The sequence below is a fragment of the Vombatus ursinus genome, unplaced genomic scaffold, assembly GCF_900497805.2.
Source record: "Vombatus ursinus unplaced genomic scaffold, bare-nosed wombat genome assembly UNPS02014785.1, whole genome shotgun sequence".
In the NCBI taxonomy this organism is placed as follows: domain Eukaryota; kingdom Metazoa; phylum Chordata; class Mammalia; order Diprotodontia; family Vombatidae; genus Vombatus; species Vombatus ursinus.
Window position 1 is genome coordinate 1,885,748 of NW_020954563.1, and position 16,625 is coordinate 1,902,372.

Genomic DNA, 16,625 nt, shown 5'->3' on the forward strand with positions numbered 1-16,625 from the left:
AACTGTAAAGGTTTACCTTGTGTGTTATGTGTGTGTGTATGTCTGGCTGTGCCTGCACTGAGTTGGCTACACCCAGGAGGAGAGGAGAAGGAGGAGGAGGAGGAGGAGGAGGAGGAGGAGGAGGAGGTGAGAGAGACTGATACCCAGTCAGTGTGTGTATGCGTATGTGTATGTGTGTGTGTCTCTCTCTTCTCTCAATCTCCTGTTCTCTCTCTCAGTCTCGTTCTCTCTCTCTCTCTCTCTCTTTCCCTCTCTCTCCCTTTCTCTCTCTCTCCCTCTCTCTTCCTCTCTCTCTTTCTCTCTCTCTCTTAGTCTCTTGTTCTCTCTCTCTCTCTCTCTCTCTCTCTCTCTCTCTCTCTTTCTCTCTCCCTCTCTTTCTCTCTTTGCCTGGTGGGTAGTTTCTGGTTGCTTTTCGCTAACTCTTCCCATATACAGATGAAGCAGGATCAGGGCAGCAGCTCCCCTGCTCTGGGACTTTCCAGGGGAAGAAGTTTAAGTGATTTGGAAAAAAAGCGACTCCTATCCCGTCTCAGAATTGAGAAGATGGAAGAGGTGGGGCAGCCGTGGCCTAACTTCACCCATACCCGGATCCCCAGGCCCCAGCTTGTGTGGCGGCCAGTTCAGTACCGCAGGCAGTGGCCGGGCTCGAGCCTGGTGTTCAGGTACCAAGGGCTGATTCTCTGTGTTCCCTTCCTTGGGTGAGGCAGTAGTAGGGGCCTGGGGAGAGGGGGAGGAATACTCTAGGTCTCATTCCTGCCACAAGCTTCAGGAGAAAGGTCATCTCACCGATGGGCACAGGAACCTGTGGAACAGATTTGTGTGGTTTCTCAAGGATGGATGAAAGCACCTAAAAAAAGCAATAGAGAAATATTTTTCTAGATATTTTTTGGTGTGCATTCTATGTACAGTATTTTCTATGTAAAGTATTTTTCCCCGCCAGTCATTTGTTTGCACATTCAAATACACCTTTGAGTCCTTATCTATTCTATTTAGGATTTAGAGCTGAAGAAACCATAATCCAGGAGATCTTAACTTCGGGTCAACGAACTTTTTTTTTTTTATTAGGCAATTGGGGTTAAATGACTTGCCAAGGGTCACACAGCTAGTAAGTGTCAAGTGTTTGATCTGAGTCCGGATTTGAACTCAGATCCTCCTGAATTTAGGGCCGGTGCTCTATCCACTGTGCCACATAGCTGCCCCCTCAATGAACTTTTAAAAAAAATGATAACTATATTTCAGTATAATTGGTTTCCTTTGTCATCCTATACATTTTATTTTTATACACTTAAAATCATTATTCTGAGAGGGGGGTGTTCCAAAACTTTACCTGACTGCCAAAGGAATCCATGCTACAAAAAAGGTTAAGAACACCTGACCTAGTCCAACTCTCTCATTTTACAGTGGGGAAACTGAGGCCCACGAAGGGCATGTGACTCATCCAAGGTCATACCGCTAGTAAATAACAGGTGTGGGATTGAAGTGGGGAGGATGGGATATATAACCCCTGTGTGTGTGGGGGGGGGCAGCTGAAGAAACTAGGGATATTTGATTTAGGGGGAAGACCATTGCTGTGTTCAAGTATTTTTACTTGGCTTAGCCCCAGAGGGCAGAACGCAGCATCTGGGGGAAGTTGTAGAGAAATAGGTCTTGAACAATCATTGCTCTCTGAAAATGGAGTGGGCTATTTTGGAATGAAGGAATTCCTCATTACCAACGTTTCCCCCGAAGTGATTGAATGGCTGATTATCAGGAATGTTCTGGAGAGAACTCTTGCCCAGTTAAGAGTAGGCTTGAAAAAAAAAAAAGAGTAGGCTTGAGCAAAAGACCTCCAGGGCCCTCAGAAAGAAGTTGGGCATCCTGTGATTGTTAAAAACTTTCTATGGAGAACTAGTCCAAGACCTGGGCAGGTGATGGTGACTTAATAGTGCACCCAAGTGCATTGATTTCTGTAATAACTGTTTGGGTAGTTTTAGGAATAGAGAGAAAATGGAGGGGTAACCTATTTCAAACAATCTCGATTTCATTGAGAGCTTGTCTGGGTAAAGACATTCATGCCCATGTGGTCTGCTCAGAGCTTAGCAGAAAAGTAGCCCAGTGGAAAGAACTTTAGAACCAGAGGCCCTGAATTCAAATGTAGCTTCTGTAATTTACTACCCTGGGAGCTGGGCCAAGTCACTTGACCTCCATGGATTTCAGTTTCTTCCACTGTAAAACAAGGATGTTGAACTACATGGAATCCTACTTCAAATCTGTGATTGGATTCTACTCCCCCCCTTTTAATTTTTTTTAAGCAATTGGTTGCTATTTATAACAACTGAAGTTATTTTGTTCATGCTAAGATGTCCAGAGTAGCACCAGGTGACGGGGCTTGCGTTTATTTGGTGAATCTCCCCTGCTTTCCTGTCTTCAAACAGGAAAGCTCTCTCTGTCCCCTCTAAGTCTGTGCTTCCCGTTCCGACACTCCATAAAAAGACAGATGGTGTGGGCCCTCACTCTGCACATCAGGGCATGTGCAGAAGCTCCCTCCCAAACCCCAGAACCTGTTGAGTAGCATTCCATCAAATAGCAACAGTACAGACGGAGCTATCTGAAGATCATAGACAGGCCTGAGGGTGACCCACCCTCCCTGCCCTGGTGGGCTCCTGGTGGACTCTGAGGGAGGAGCTGCTATCCTGCACCAGGTGTGCCCTCATTCTATCTCTTCTCCTGTCCCCTTTCCTCACTCTTTCTTGGGGACTGCCGTCCATATGATTGATATCCCAGAATGGTTCTTTGCACCAAACCCTTTACTGAGAGAAGAGTTCTTAGTAGTGGGTGCAACAGCAGTAGGAGGTAGGGGAGCGCTGGATGGTATCTAGGGGCAGCTGTCCTTAGTATGTGCTGTGTGTCTGTCACCTGGGCAATAGATTATCTGACTTTCAGTGTTCTTGTCATCCCACCGGTCACTGTGGGGGTCTTCTATGGCTCATTTGTTTGCAAGTACATCTGAACTGTTCCTCAAATGTTATTCTGCCTCAGCCACTTAATAACTAGGTGACCCTGGGCAAAGCATTTTGCTTTTCAGCCTCAGTTTCTTCTTCAGTAAGACGGGTATAATAATAGCATCTACTTCACAATGTTGTGGTGACAATCATATGTGAAGTGTTTTGCAAAGCTTAAAGGGCTATCTGAAGGCTGGCTATTTTTCAGTCAATTATACACACTTTAAGTGGCAGTTAGGGGCAGGGCCCATGTACTAGGCACTAAGGATACAAAGATGAAAAATACAACACAATACAATAAACATTTATTAAGCACCTACTATGTGCCAGGCACTATACTAAAAATGACAGTACTGAGAGGTAGGAGAATAAGAAGATGATGATGCTCAGGACCCTGAGAGGAGACAGAAAGCCTGGGTATTCTGAGGTTGCTTGTGGGGAGGAGGACAGCCTCAGGGAGAGGAGACACCACCTGGAACAGCTGCAGATTTAAGGCCCTCCCCTCTCTACTGGTAACACCAGGGCAGGGAGGGGCTTGGATCCTTCCCGACAGAGTTCCCTTAAATTTTTCAACGTTGTGGCATCTGTGGGCAGCCCACACAGACTGATCAAACCTGAATAGAGATTACTGTTGTAATCAAATAAGATTTATCCTTCCCCCCCACCCGCAAGTTAATTTGACACACATGATATGCATATTCATGATTGTGATGAGTAGGGTTATGAGAGGGCTGTGCCTCTGGGTTCAGGCCCAGCTGCTTCTAGGCTCTAACTCCTATCAGCCATCTCAAAGTAATGTGCCTATGGGCCAGGTGTCTAGAAGATCAGTATAGATGGGACACTTCAGTCACATAGAACTGCATGCTTAAGTCTTTCTCAGTTGTAAGTTTGCTGTCACTCACCAGACTCCACTTCCCAGGGCAAAGATCCTGGCTTTTTGTTTATTTGATGTAAGTGGGTTCTCTGCATTGGTTAGTGAGGGAGTGAACTATTGACCTGTTGCTATAACTATTGGGCTTTCGTTGAAATCATGAACTAAACACAGTGTTATTTGAGAGGTTGTTTGTTTATTATTGTTATTATATTAATAATATATTATAAACACTGCACATTATATAATAATGTTATATAAAATTAATGATGTCAATTATTAAAACTAATTGTTAACAATTAAATAATTGTTATTATTGATAAGTAAACAATTATTCATTCTTATTACTTCCTCCTCCTTTTCCTCTTTAGATAGGACCTATGGATTTCATTGATATAGGGAATTCCCAGATGGGAAATTTTCTTTACCAAAGCAAATTGGCAATTTCTCTACAACTTGGGTGCCTGGGGCACTCAGAGGTTAAATGACTTTCCCAGAATCACAGAATCAGTATGTATTAAAGTTAAGACTTAAACCCGGGTCTTCCTCATGCGGAGGCCAGCTCTCTGTCTGCTATGCCATGTTGCCACTGTATTACTACAATTATTATTATTATAGTTTCAAGGGTCTATAATTTCTTCAGCTTCAACTTTAGCTTGCTACATGCCATAGTGGGTGTCGATCAAGAGTTTTTGTGGTCAAAAAGTCATCACCTGGTGAACAACCTTAGGGACCAGCCTTTCCAAGCTTAGCTACGTCATTCCTTGGATAATAGTAGTGTTAAGAGTGTTCAACACAGTAGTATTCAATGCCTTTCCAGCCTGGTAGGGCTTGCTAGAGCTTGGGTGCCACTGGATTGACCTTTAAGAATTTAGGGTTAACTTCCTATCAAGATGGTATCTGAGGGAGACTTGTTGGAGGATTGTAATTGGTAATCATTATCATAATGCTTTCGGGCCATAAAACACTTCTTTTCATTTGCATTGTTTTATAGAATGGGAGGGAAGGGCCATTAGCTCTGTAATTCAAAGAATGGATACCCTACAGCAGACCTGCACAACTTGTAAACTTCTTCAGGCTGCAGGTAGGTTAGCCTAGAGACAGACATGATGCTGGTTGGTTGTTGCAGGTCATGTGACAAACAGGAGCGTGTGCAGCTGCAACCCTACATTTTTCGGGGGGCCACCTGAAATCCTTGGGCGGGCTGCATGTTGTGCAGGCCATGCCTTAAAGCATTTCACCAGTCTCCTTTTCCTTAGGGAAGATGAGCAATTGAATCAAGTTGAGAAAATACAGTTATGCCTTCCATATGGTGGCAGTAGGGGTGCCCCACAATATGGAAAATCCACATAAAATTTATTGGCCCTCCCTTCATACTGTTGCGGTCTGAGAGGTTGAGACCCCTCAAAGACCAGAGTACTGGATAGGGTCATCTGGAATGAATTCACAGACTCAAGCATTCTTTAAGTCAAGGTGGCAAAGATTTATTGTTACGCTTTTCAGCAGGCAAGGATTCTTAAGGAACCTGCAAGAGACTGAGGATATAGGGTTTATATGGAAAAGGGCATGGGAAAGGAATGCCAGGGACACTGATGAGGTAATCTAAAGTTCCAGGTGTCTTTGGGAGCTATGGATGAGAAAGTACAGGGAGTATACCGGACAGGGAGGGAGATAACAGAGGTATGGATCTTTGAAGTCTGGCGGGAGGAAGAGTCCTTCGGCCAGCCAAGGACAAAACTCCTTAGGCTGGGCAAGGCACCCCTCTCCCTCTGTCTTGATGAGAGAATGCTCTGCAACAAGGGAAAGCTTTCTCACAAGACAGGAACTTACTAAGAGATTGAGAGGCTTCCAGAGACATGATCTGAGGGCTGGGGCCTGAGCAGCCCAGCACTCTCTCACCCAGCTTTGTGTAGCTGCACTAGGGAGAGACATAATGGTTGTGCTGGGGCCCACGCCTGAATAACCGCTAGGCACAGTGTCTGGGCTGGGGAGTGGTTGTCAGAGATAGTGTTTCTGAGGCTATGGAGAAATTGGGGTCCAAGCACAAGCACCCAAGCACCCCATCAATACCAGAGAAGTCTGAATTATTATGGTATTAAAAGATAAAATATGTTGACATTATACAATATTATCCATATATTTTATGCATTTCTGAGTTTCTAAACTTTTTCTGTGTCATCTGCTGGCCTTTGTTGTCTGTAGCTTCTGCAAGACTTTCAAAAAAGTTCCCGTTTAATTTCTTATGTTGACCTGTGATATATTGAAACCTTGATGGGGAAAGTTGCAATGTGGAAGGGATAATAACTGTACTCAGCTGCAAACATGGTATTTGCCTTGTACATAGAGCAGGGGTTCTTAACATTTTTTGTTATGAATACCTTTGGCAATCTACTGAAGACAATGGACCCCTTCTCAGAATAATGTTTTTAAATGCATAAAAGTACAGAGGATTACAAAGAAAACCAGCTATTGAAATACAGTTTATATGTATATGTATATATATACATACACATACATACATACATATCTACATATATATTTTAAAGTTCATGGACCACAGGTTAAGAACCTTTGACTAAGAGTAGGCCCTGACATGGGGATTCTTATGACCTTTCGGCTGGAAAGGTCAGCCCAAATGTTGTCCTGCTTTGGCCAGAGCACCAGTCCTCCAAGGCTCTGGAAATGCTATGCAGATGAGATTTTGCAACACATTCCTTGCTGTCAATGTTGTTAAAAACAATTGTTATTATCAGTGATTAAAAGTCAAGGCTCCTTTTTTTTGAACATGGAAGGGATGAAAGTACATTTAATGTACTTGGTACAGAAAATGGAGCTTCAGGGATCAGGTAAGGCTCAGATCTTGGCAGTCCTAAGAAGGCCTGTTTGGCTTCCTCCTGAGCAAAGTTAAAGGGTACGTCTTTGGCTCCTGAACTTCTAATGACCTTCCTAACCATAAGTTTCACGTTTACTAAGTTAGGAACTGTTGTTCCTCTTGGCCCTGTGACTCCCTGACAGCGTAGGCGAGGGAACTTAATCTTTCTGGAAGGAAGGTGGCCCTTGGAGAAAATGCTAAAATTGGAAATAGAAAGGAAGAAAATTCACTATTTCCCCAAATGCACTCTGCGCTCCAGCTAGCGCAGTCTGCTTGCTATGCTCCAGATGCACCTGGCTCATTCCTACTTTAATGTTTATGTCTTCCTTCTACTTGTCTGGAATACCTTTCCTTGATCCCACCCCCTGCTTTTAGACCATCCAAATCCTACCGTCCTTCTAGGCTCATTTCTATTCCCATCTCCTCTTTGGAGCCTTTCCTAATCAACCCACTGCATAGTGATCTTTCTTTCTTTTGAGGTCATCTAGCACTTTTTTTTGGGTGGGGGGGAGGGCAATGGAGTTAAGTGACTTGCCCAGGGTCATTTAGTTAGTAAGTGTCTTGAGGCCACATTTGAACTCAGGTCCTCTAGACTCCAGGGCTGATTCTCTACCCGCTGTCCCCCCACCCCCACCCCAAGCACTTCTTTTATGTAGCAATCATTGGGAATTGATAATGTGCTTATATAGGGTGGGTGGATAGGTAGTTTTATAGATAGGTAGATATGTAGCTAGATGATAGATATGTTGATAAATAGGTAGATGCATTTATTATATGCATATTTTGTGCCTGTGAGAAGGAGAAGGGGAATTAGGAATGTTAACTGTTTCATGTTTATTCATTCAATTAAATTCCAAGTGTTTTATTGAGTACCTCTGATATATAGGATGCTGTGGGAGATACAAAGAAGCAGACAACCTGGTCCCTTTGGAGAATGTAGGCAGTCTGAAGATTTTTGAGTAGAAGGTGGAAGATGCTCAGGTTATATTAGGGAGATTACCTGGTGATGACAATCAATGTTGTCAAACTCAAGTAGAAATAGAGGCCACTAAACTGTGCATAAGGATTCCTGTGTGCCATATACAGACTTAGAAAACAGCAAAATAATATCTATTTTTATTATTATTTTTATTAATCTTGTTAAATATTTACCAATTACATTTTAATCTAGTTGGGGCTATGCTTAGGAGTGTTGTGGGGCCCATGCACACTTTTGATGTGGAAGATGGATTGGGACACATAGGGACCAACCAGGAGCATCTGATCCTATATGTCCTTTAACGAGGGGCCAGATAAAGGCCTAGCCCCATAGAAGCAGAGCGCATACCCCATGGTCTTGTCCTTGCTACAGGTGTGATTACCATCATATGAGTGATAGAAGCAAAATGACATAGCAAGTCCTAGGATTTAGAGTTCGGGAAGGGAACTTGAGGGTCATAAAGTTCACCCTATCATTATATAGATGATGAAACTGAGGCAGGCCCATGGAAGAAATGGGACTTACCCGAGGTCATGTAGTAAAGTGGCAGAGCTGGAATGTGAATCCAGGTTTTCTGACCGTGAGTCTGGTGTTCTTGCCACTATGGTATTTAACTGTGTGGTGATGACAACTGTGCTGGTTTTTGGATAACTAAGGATCCATGGTGATTCAGTGGATAGAATGCTGGACTGGGAGTTAGAAGGCCCACTTTGGAATCCTGCCTCAGACCCAAAGAATTGGATATAGTTGCTGCCTTTCCAAGAATGTTCATGCACCACATTTAAGAATCAATCTACGAACATTTATCACGCGCCTGTTACGTGCCAGGCCATTGTGTCAGGGATAGAAAGAGAAAAAGGAGCCTCTCTTCTGTCTCAAGAGTTGGGCAGATAGAGTACCAGGTCTGACGTTAAGCAAGACTCTCCTTCCCCGAGTTCAAGTTTGGCCTCAGACATTTACTAGCTGTGTGACCCCGGGCAAGTCGCTTCACCCTGTTTGCTTCGGTTTCCTTTAAAATGAAAAGGCTGGATTCAGTGACTTCTACGCTCTCTTTCACAACGATAAATCTGTGATCCATAGTCATCATTCTTAGGGTAATGCTGGGAATGTATCTACGACGTTGTGGAAAACAAAGTGCAGCCTGGGGTTTGACTCAGAAATTGAGAGGCGCTGAGGCACGGAGGAGAGAGCACTCTGTTGGGAGTCAGAGGACCTGGATTCTAGTACCCTCTCTGGCGTCGCCCGTGCGGCCTTGGGCGGCTCTGGGCCCTCTTGCCTCTGGCGTTGCCTGTGCGGCCTTGGGCAGCCCTGGGCCCTTGCCTCGTCTGTACAATGGGGGAGTTGGCCGACGAGCCCTGAGGTCCCTTCCGGCTCTCTGTCTGTGGGTGATGCGGCGAGTGCCGTTTGGGGTTGGGGCGTGCCTCTCCCTCCAGCTCCCCTGAGCGAGTCCTTCAGCCCGCCGCCGCCTCCGCTGCCGCCGCTCATTTCTCATCTCCTTTTAGGATCTTCGGCTTTTTCTCGGATCGGGCAGGATCCTGAAATGTTCTGCTTTTGGCGACCCTCTTTGCGTGACTGTCGTCCTGTGAGCAGCAAACTCTGACCTTTATAAAGGACCCTTGCACAGCCGTTGGGACGGCCGGGGAGGAGGAGAATAGGCAATGAGTCATTGCACCCAACGCATGCGGCTTTCTGGCCCTCACTCAGCCTGTGTCTTACTTTCCCTATAAGGGTCACGGAATCTCAGGGTTGGGAGATATCATAGGATCCTCTATCTAGACCTAAAAAGGGACCTCAGAGGCCACCTAGACCAACCCCTTTCACTTTTTTTGCTTTTTGGTGAGGCATTTGGAGTTAAGTGACTTGTCCAGGGTCACACAGCTAATACGTGTCAAGTGTCTGAGGTAGGATTTGAACTCAGATCCTCCTGACTCTAAGGCTGGAGCTCTATGCACTGCGCCACCTAGCTGCCCCAGTTCTATTTTGTTTTTGTTCTTTGTTTTTTGTTTTTTTTTTTAACTTGGGTCTTCAGGCTCCCGCTGAGACCCTCTAGTCTAATGCATCCCTCAGCAAGAATCCTCTTTCCATATGCAGAAACGGCCTCTTGGACTTTGCTTAAGGACCCTCTGGTGAGGGGGAAGCTACTACATCCTGATCCTGCTGTTTCTGCTTTTAGAGAGGGATGATGCTTGAGGGGCCTTGAAGAAATAGTGCTGGAGGGGGAGTCAGGAGAGACTGGAGTTGATTCCGTTGTGTGATGGATACCTGTAGCCTCACCTACTTTGGGGAGTTATTGTGAAAATCAAATGAGAGAAAGTTATGGTGCTTTGTAGACCTTAAAATGTATAAGAATATCAGCCGTTATCCTTAGGAAGTTTTTCCTTATGCCAAGCCTAGCTCTGCTTTCTTTGTAGCATCTGCCTCCCTACCCCTCTTATTTCTGCCCTCTGGGGCCAAGCAGAGCAAATCTAATCCCTCTTCTACTGGATAGTCCTACAGACACATGAAGATAGGTAACATCCCTTCACCCACCCACTTATCTTCTCTTCCAGTTAAAGATGAACTCAGCTCTTTTACCATTGTCCTTGTTTTCCACTACTGTCAAATGCTTACTAGCTATGCGGCTCTGGACAAGTCACTTAAAAAAAAAAATCTTGTTGCCTCAGTTTCCTCATCTGTTAAAAAAAAAAAAGAGAACAAGAGAGTTAAACTTAATGGTCTGTAAGGTTCCTTCCAACTCTAAATCAATGATCTTGGCAATATCCTTCCTCCCTCCACCCTTCAAAATTACCTTGTTTTATTTTGTATATATAGAATGCCCCAAAAGTCTTAGCTATTATAGCTTAAAGCTGCACAAAGACTTTGGGACAGCCTTATTTTGGATGTGCTTATATATGACCATATTGTCTCCTTTTTCAGTCATTTCTGACTCTTCGTAACCCCATTTGGGGTTTTCTTGGCAAAGATAATGGAATGATTTGCCATTCCAGATGGGGAAGTTGAGGCAAACAGGGGTAAGTGACTTGCCTAGGGTCACACAGCTAGTAAGTGTCTGAGGCCAGATTTGAACTCAGGAAGATGAGTCTTCCTTGACTTCAGGTCTGGCATTCTATCCATTGCACTACCCAGTTTCTTAGAGAGAAGAGAAGCTTCTTTTTGTCTTTCTTTCTCTGACACAATGGCCTGGCACATAGCAGGCACTTGATAACTGTTCGTAGATTGATTCTTAAAATGTGGTGCATAAAACTGAACACTCCTGGAAAGGTAGCAACTATATCCAACTGTTTGTGATCAACACAGAAAGACCTCAAAAAAGCTCAGTAGATGCTCATGCATAGGGTGAGTAGTATCATATAGTGAATAGAGTTTTGGACTTGAGTCAGATAGACCTGGGTTCAAATTCCACCACTAATATTTGCTAGTTGTAAGTTACAAGTTATTTCATTTTTTCTTTACCTCTGTGTCCTCATACAAAAAGGTGGGACAACAGAGCTTCTCAAATCTGCCTCACCAGAGAGCTGCGGCTGAGGCTCAAATAAGATAAGGGGTGTCAAGTGAGTTGACACAAACCTTAAAATGCTGTGTAAATGTCATAGAGTGTCCCAAAAGTCTTAGCTATGACAGCTTAAAGCTGCAAGAAGACTTTGGGATAGCCTTATTTTCTTTATGCTTATATATGACCATATTGTCTCCTTTTTCAGTCATTTCTGACTCTTCGTGACCCCATTTGGGGTTTTCTTGGCAAAGATAATGGAATGGTTCGCCATTCCAGATGAGGAAGTTGAGGCAAACAAGGTTAAGTGACTTGCCTAGGGTCACACAGCTAGTAAGTGATTTTTAATTTAGGGAATGGTATTTCTAACTTGATCTCAGTGGGGCCTTTTTGTTTTTCCTTCTTCTCTCCCAGGTATGGACAAAAGATAAACAAATCCAAAGTCTCTGAATTTTCTGCTCTAATGATGATGATAGTGGACAAATACTGTAGCTTTTTACTGTTTACAAAATATTTTGAGTATGTCTGTGTCCTTCGATCTCTATAACAGCCCTGTAAGGAAGGCAGGGGAATTAGTCTCCATTGTGCAGATAAGAACACTAAGTTTCAGAGAGTATTATATAGCGACTTAGGAGGCAGCTAGGTGGCTCAGTGAATAGAGTGCTAGGCCTAGAGTCAGGAAGACCTGAGTTCATATCCAGCCTCAGACACTTACTAGCTGTATGATCCTGGGCAAGTCACTTAACATCTGTTTGCCTTAAGCCACTGGAGAAGGAAATGGCAAACCACTCCAGTATCTTTGCCAAGAAAACCCTATGGACAATGTGGTCCACAGGTCACAAAGAGTCACACACAGCTGAACAACACAAAGTATAGTGACTTGCCCAAGGCCTTACAACTAGCAATGGCCAAAGCTGGGACTGGGACTTAGGTCTTCTGACTTAACATCTGCTGCTCTTCCCATCGCATTGCAGCTGCCCACATCAAATCAAAGGCAACAAGCAGGAAACTTTCATGAAGGTTTAATTGGGCCAGGTGTGGTGGTGGTCTGCTGTAATCTCTGCTGGTAGGGAGGCTAAGGCTGGGGGATCACTTGAGCTGCAGAGTTCTGAGCTGCGATGGGGCTTAAACCAATGAGGTGTCCAGGCTAAGGCCTGCACCAATATGGCGAACCCTTGGGGAGGGGGAGGGTTCGCACCAAATTGCCTAAAAAGGAGCAAAAGCCTCCCTGCTCATCAGCAGTGGTATTGGACACTTCAGCCTGCATGAGATAAGGAAATCTAGTTGAAAGAAAGAGGCTTAGTTTATTTGGGTCTGTGAAGAATGTGGACATTCTCAGTTGTGTTTGTCTAGTCAAAAAATGTTTGTTCGTTGAGCATGTTGCTGGGGAGGAGAACACAAAGGAAGAAGCAAAGTCCCTGACCCTTGGGACCTCACAATCTAGTGACTGGGACAACAAAGCTGTAACTAAGAATCCTGGAGAAGTACCACAAACATGCCAGTGTAACCTTAGTGGTGGTGGTGGGGGGGCAGGGCAGGGCAGAAGTTTACCACAGCCTACCATCTGGTAGCTTCCTATTTTTAATTAATTAGTCTTGCTAACTAGGTGCTAACCAATGATATATATATATTTTTTTACACAGCTTTAGGATTGTAAATGCTGAAGATTCCTATAGTTGGCACTTTGGTGTAAACCCAGTTTTGGCTCCAAGAAACAAGATTCACTGGACATAAATATAGAGTGACAGTGTAGACCAAAGGACTAAATTGTGTGCTTCAGACACTAGGTATAGAGGGTGTTCAGCGGAAAGAGAAATGGATGTGGGCTCAAGTGTGAGGGAAGATTTCATGGAAGAAGTCGGCCATTATCTGAGCTTTGAAGGGAAGGGGACGAGGGAACAAGCATTTTTAAGGGTCTGCTGTGTGCCAGGCACTATGCTAAGTACTTTACTGTCTTATTAAATACCGTTAAGGAAATTGAAGCAGACAGAGGTTAAGTGATTTGCTCGGAGTCACACAGCTAATAAGTGTCTGAGGCCAGATGTGAATTCAGGTCTCCCTTGCTCCGGGCCCAGTACTTTACATACTGCACTAGGATTTAGTCAAAGGGCTGCACCTGAGGACCTAGAGGGCCACGTGTGGCCTCAAAGACACAGGTTCCCCGCCTCTGATCCTAGCCCCTAAGAGAATGGGTAAGATTTAGGGAGATGGTGAAGATGGGTGAGGGTGTCCTAGGTAGGAGGAAGGGCATGAACGAAGCTAGGGTGGTCAGAATGCATCTGGCGTGTTGGAGGAGACAGACTGACTGCAGAAGGAGCAGGAGATAAGGAAGGTCGCATACACTGCCTGTTTATGGATAACCTTGCTTTTCGCCTCTAATCTCTCCCCTCTCCATAGGGATAGGATCTGTGATTTCACTGACATAGAGAGCTTCTTCTATCAATGCAGGTCAGCAATGTAGTCTTTGAGTTGACCAGAGCATTGAGAGGTTAAGCTACATATTGGGTATACGGAGAGATGGGACTTGAACCTGTGTCACCCCTGCTCTGAGGCCCACCCTCTAGCCCCTTTATCACACTACCTCTGCTCTCTTATATAGCTACATGAACAATCTTCCTAAGGCACGGACTTGACTCTCTCACTCCCTTCTCAAAAATCTTGCGTGGCTCCCACTTGCCTATAAGGTAAAATACAAGCTACATAGCCTGATGATTAAGATTTTTCCTCCGTCTGGCACCAAGCTACCTCTCCACCCTTCTTTTACATTACTTCCCTCTTAGAGGTTTCTGTTCCAGTCAGACTTGACTACTTGCTGCTCTTGGAACTCTACCTTCTAGCTCCTGGACGTGTGAATTTGCTCAAGCCACCCCCAGATGAGGAGTGCTTCTTTACAACTCTGCCTTCCTGCCAGCCTTAGCTTGGATGCTGCCTTTTGCTAGTTGACCCTTGCTCCATCCCTCCCAGTCATAGGTAGTCTCTCCTTCCTCAGATAATCTTGGGTTTATTTATCTGTGTGTATTCTGTAGCCTTTCAGGAGAATGCAAGCTCCTTGAGGTCAGGGACTATTCTAGCATGGTGTTTCATACATAGTCAATTCTTAGTATAAATGTTTGTTGAGTTGGATTAATTTAACTTGAATGCCAGTCTAAACAAAGTTGTAATCTGATAAGCAATGGGGAGAGATTGCAGGTTTTTAGCCTTTAATATAATATATAAAAGAATGGGGGTAGCTAGGAGGCCCAATGAATAGAGCGCCAGGTTTGGAATCAGGAAGACTCATTTTCCTGAGTTCAAATGTGGCCTCAGACAATAGTAGCTGTGTGACTGTGGGTAAGTCACTTAACCCTGTTTGCCTCAGTTTCCTTATCTGTAAAATGAGCTGGAGAAGGAAATGGCAAACCACTCCAGTATCTTTGCCAAGAAAACCCCAAATGGGGTCATGAAGAGTTGAACATGACTGAACAAGAAATAGAAAAAAAAATATGTACTTCTATTATTGTAGGCAATAGTGGTTGGTGGGAAGAGGCATTGCAGATTTAAAGGCTCCAGTAATTGTATCCTACTTTTATATAAGATAAGGTGTAAGCTCCTTATTCTCTCTCTCTCTCTCTCTCTCTCACTCTCTCACCTTCTCTGTCTGTCTCTCTCTCCCTCCCACCTTCTGTCTCTCTCCTTCTCTCTCTCTCTCTTTCTCTCTCTCTGTGTCTCTGTCTCTCCCTCCGTCCCTCCCCCTTCCCTCTCTTCTCTCTGCCTCTGTCTCTCTCCCCTCTGTCTGTCTCTCTGGTGTATACCCCAGGGGAAAATCGGGAAAAATTGTTTTACCTGGATCTGTATTGGTTAAAGGAGTTTCCTCACTAGAAGTTACCTCCACCAATGAGATTACCAGTTCAGACCCTTCCTTTCCAAAGCAGAAGAGAGAAGAGGCTTGTTCTGATTGACCCCAAAGAGCAAAACCAGAAGAAATGGGGGCGGGGAGTTGCGGATAGTTGGATTTTAGTTCAATATAAGAACGAACCTGCCAACAATAAGAGCTGCCACAACATGGAATGGATTACTTTAGTAGGTGATGAGTTCCCTGTCACTGAAGCTGTTTAAGTAGAAGTTGACTTGTCAGCACTCAGGTGCTGGTTGGCCCAGTTGATGTCTGAGGTTACCTTCAACTCCAAGATTGTGTACAGCAGTTTGTCTAAGGCCACACAAGCTGTTAGTGGCAGAAGGAGCCCTCCTGGCTCTTTCTCCTAACCCATGCTGCTATTTACTTTCACATATATCCAAATCAATAGCTGATGGTCTCTCTCATTTGTGACCCTAGGCCACTGTCCACTCTCTGCACCCGTGAAAATTAGGAATCGACCTATAGATCAAAGGCTCAGACTTGAGGTGGTTTCTGATGGACGCCTTGAGGAGTCTTCCAAAGGGAATGGCGATGTTTGAGGCTTTTGAGGCCAACATCATGCTGGTGTGCTAAGCATTATGGGCATTGGGACTAACAGATGATTTTGGAACAACTGTATATTTAAAATATTATTAGTTCCCTCCTTTCGCCTCCCCTTCTATTTTTTCCTGCTGGACCTTCATTTTTCTTAAAAACTTCACACAAAGGAGGCATTGTTCTGCTTCCAGTCAAAATGGTGGCACAGCTGAGGTTTTTATTTTGGTTTAGTCATGCACACGGTCAGGTGTATGTTTGTTTATTTTCAAACAAATGGTCAGCATCTTGATGAAGCCCCTTGTGCTTTTTTGCCAGCATGAGGTGCAAGCTCAGTCTGTAGGTGGCTCAGAGACTGGCTGTTTTCTGGGAGGGGGCCAAGAGAGGGAAAGGCAAACCCTACAATTTATGTAGAATTGGTGTCTGCTTGAAGCCTCTTGTCTCAAAATGGCCACTGAATCACCTAGAAAGGATCCTTCAAAGACTGAGTGAAAGTCACTTGCTCTGACAACTCTTTCTTAGAAAAATTTTTATTGTGGATATCATGAGCATTTCAATATACTGATAAGAAGGGTAAAGGACCCACATGTACAAAAATATTCGTAGCGGCTCTTTTTGTGGTGGCAAAGAATTGGAAATTGAGAGGATGCCCATCAGTTGGGGAATGGCTGAGCGGGTTGTGGTATATGAATGTAATGGAATACTATTGTGTCATAAGAAATGATGAACAGGCGGATTTCAGAAAAACCTGGAAAGACTTGTATGGTCTGATGCTGAGTGAAGTGAGCAGAACCAAGAGAACATTGTACACAATAATAGCCACGTTGTGCGATGACTAATATTGATAAACTTAACCCTTCCCGGCAATACAAGGATCTGAGACGTCTCCAAAGGCCTCGTGATGGAAAATGCTATCTATATCCAAAGAAAGAACTATAGAATTTGAATTGCTATTTTTTTTTCTCTTCTGTTGAGTTTTGTTTCCTCTTTCTGGTGGTTCCTC

At 44.3% G+C, this 16,625-nt stretch overlaps 1 protein-coding gene across 3 annotated transcripts in view; it reads left to right on the forward strand.

Moving 5' to 3' along the window:
* The window catches only part of ARHGAP40 (Rho GTPase activating protein 40), a 109,329-nt gene that overhangs the window by 34,482 nt on the left and 58,222 nt on the right, over positions 1-16,625 (forward strand). For 2 of the 3 annotated variants that reach the window (XM_027867335.1, XM_027867336.1), the window contains exon 1: positions 319-662. The exons of the other annotated variant lie outside the window; for it this stretch is intronic. In XM_027867335.1, the coding sequence (XP_027723136.1) occupies positions 436-662 (227 nt within the window). In that variant the 5' untranslated portion in view covers positions 319-435. Of the gene's footprint in view, positions 1-318; positions 663-16,625 lie in introns of those variants that run through there. 3 annotated transcript variants of the gene reach the window in all.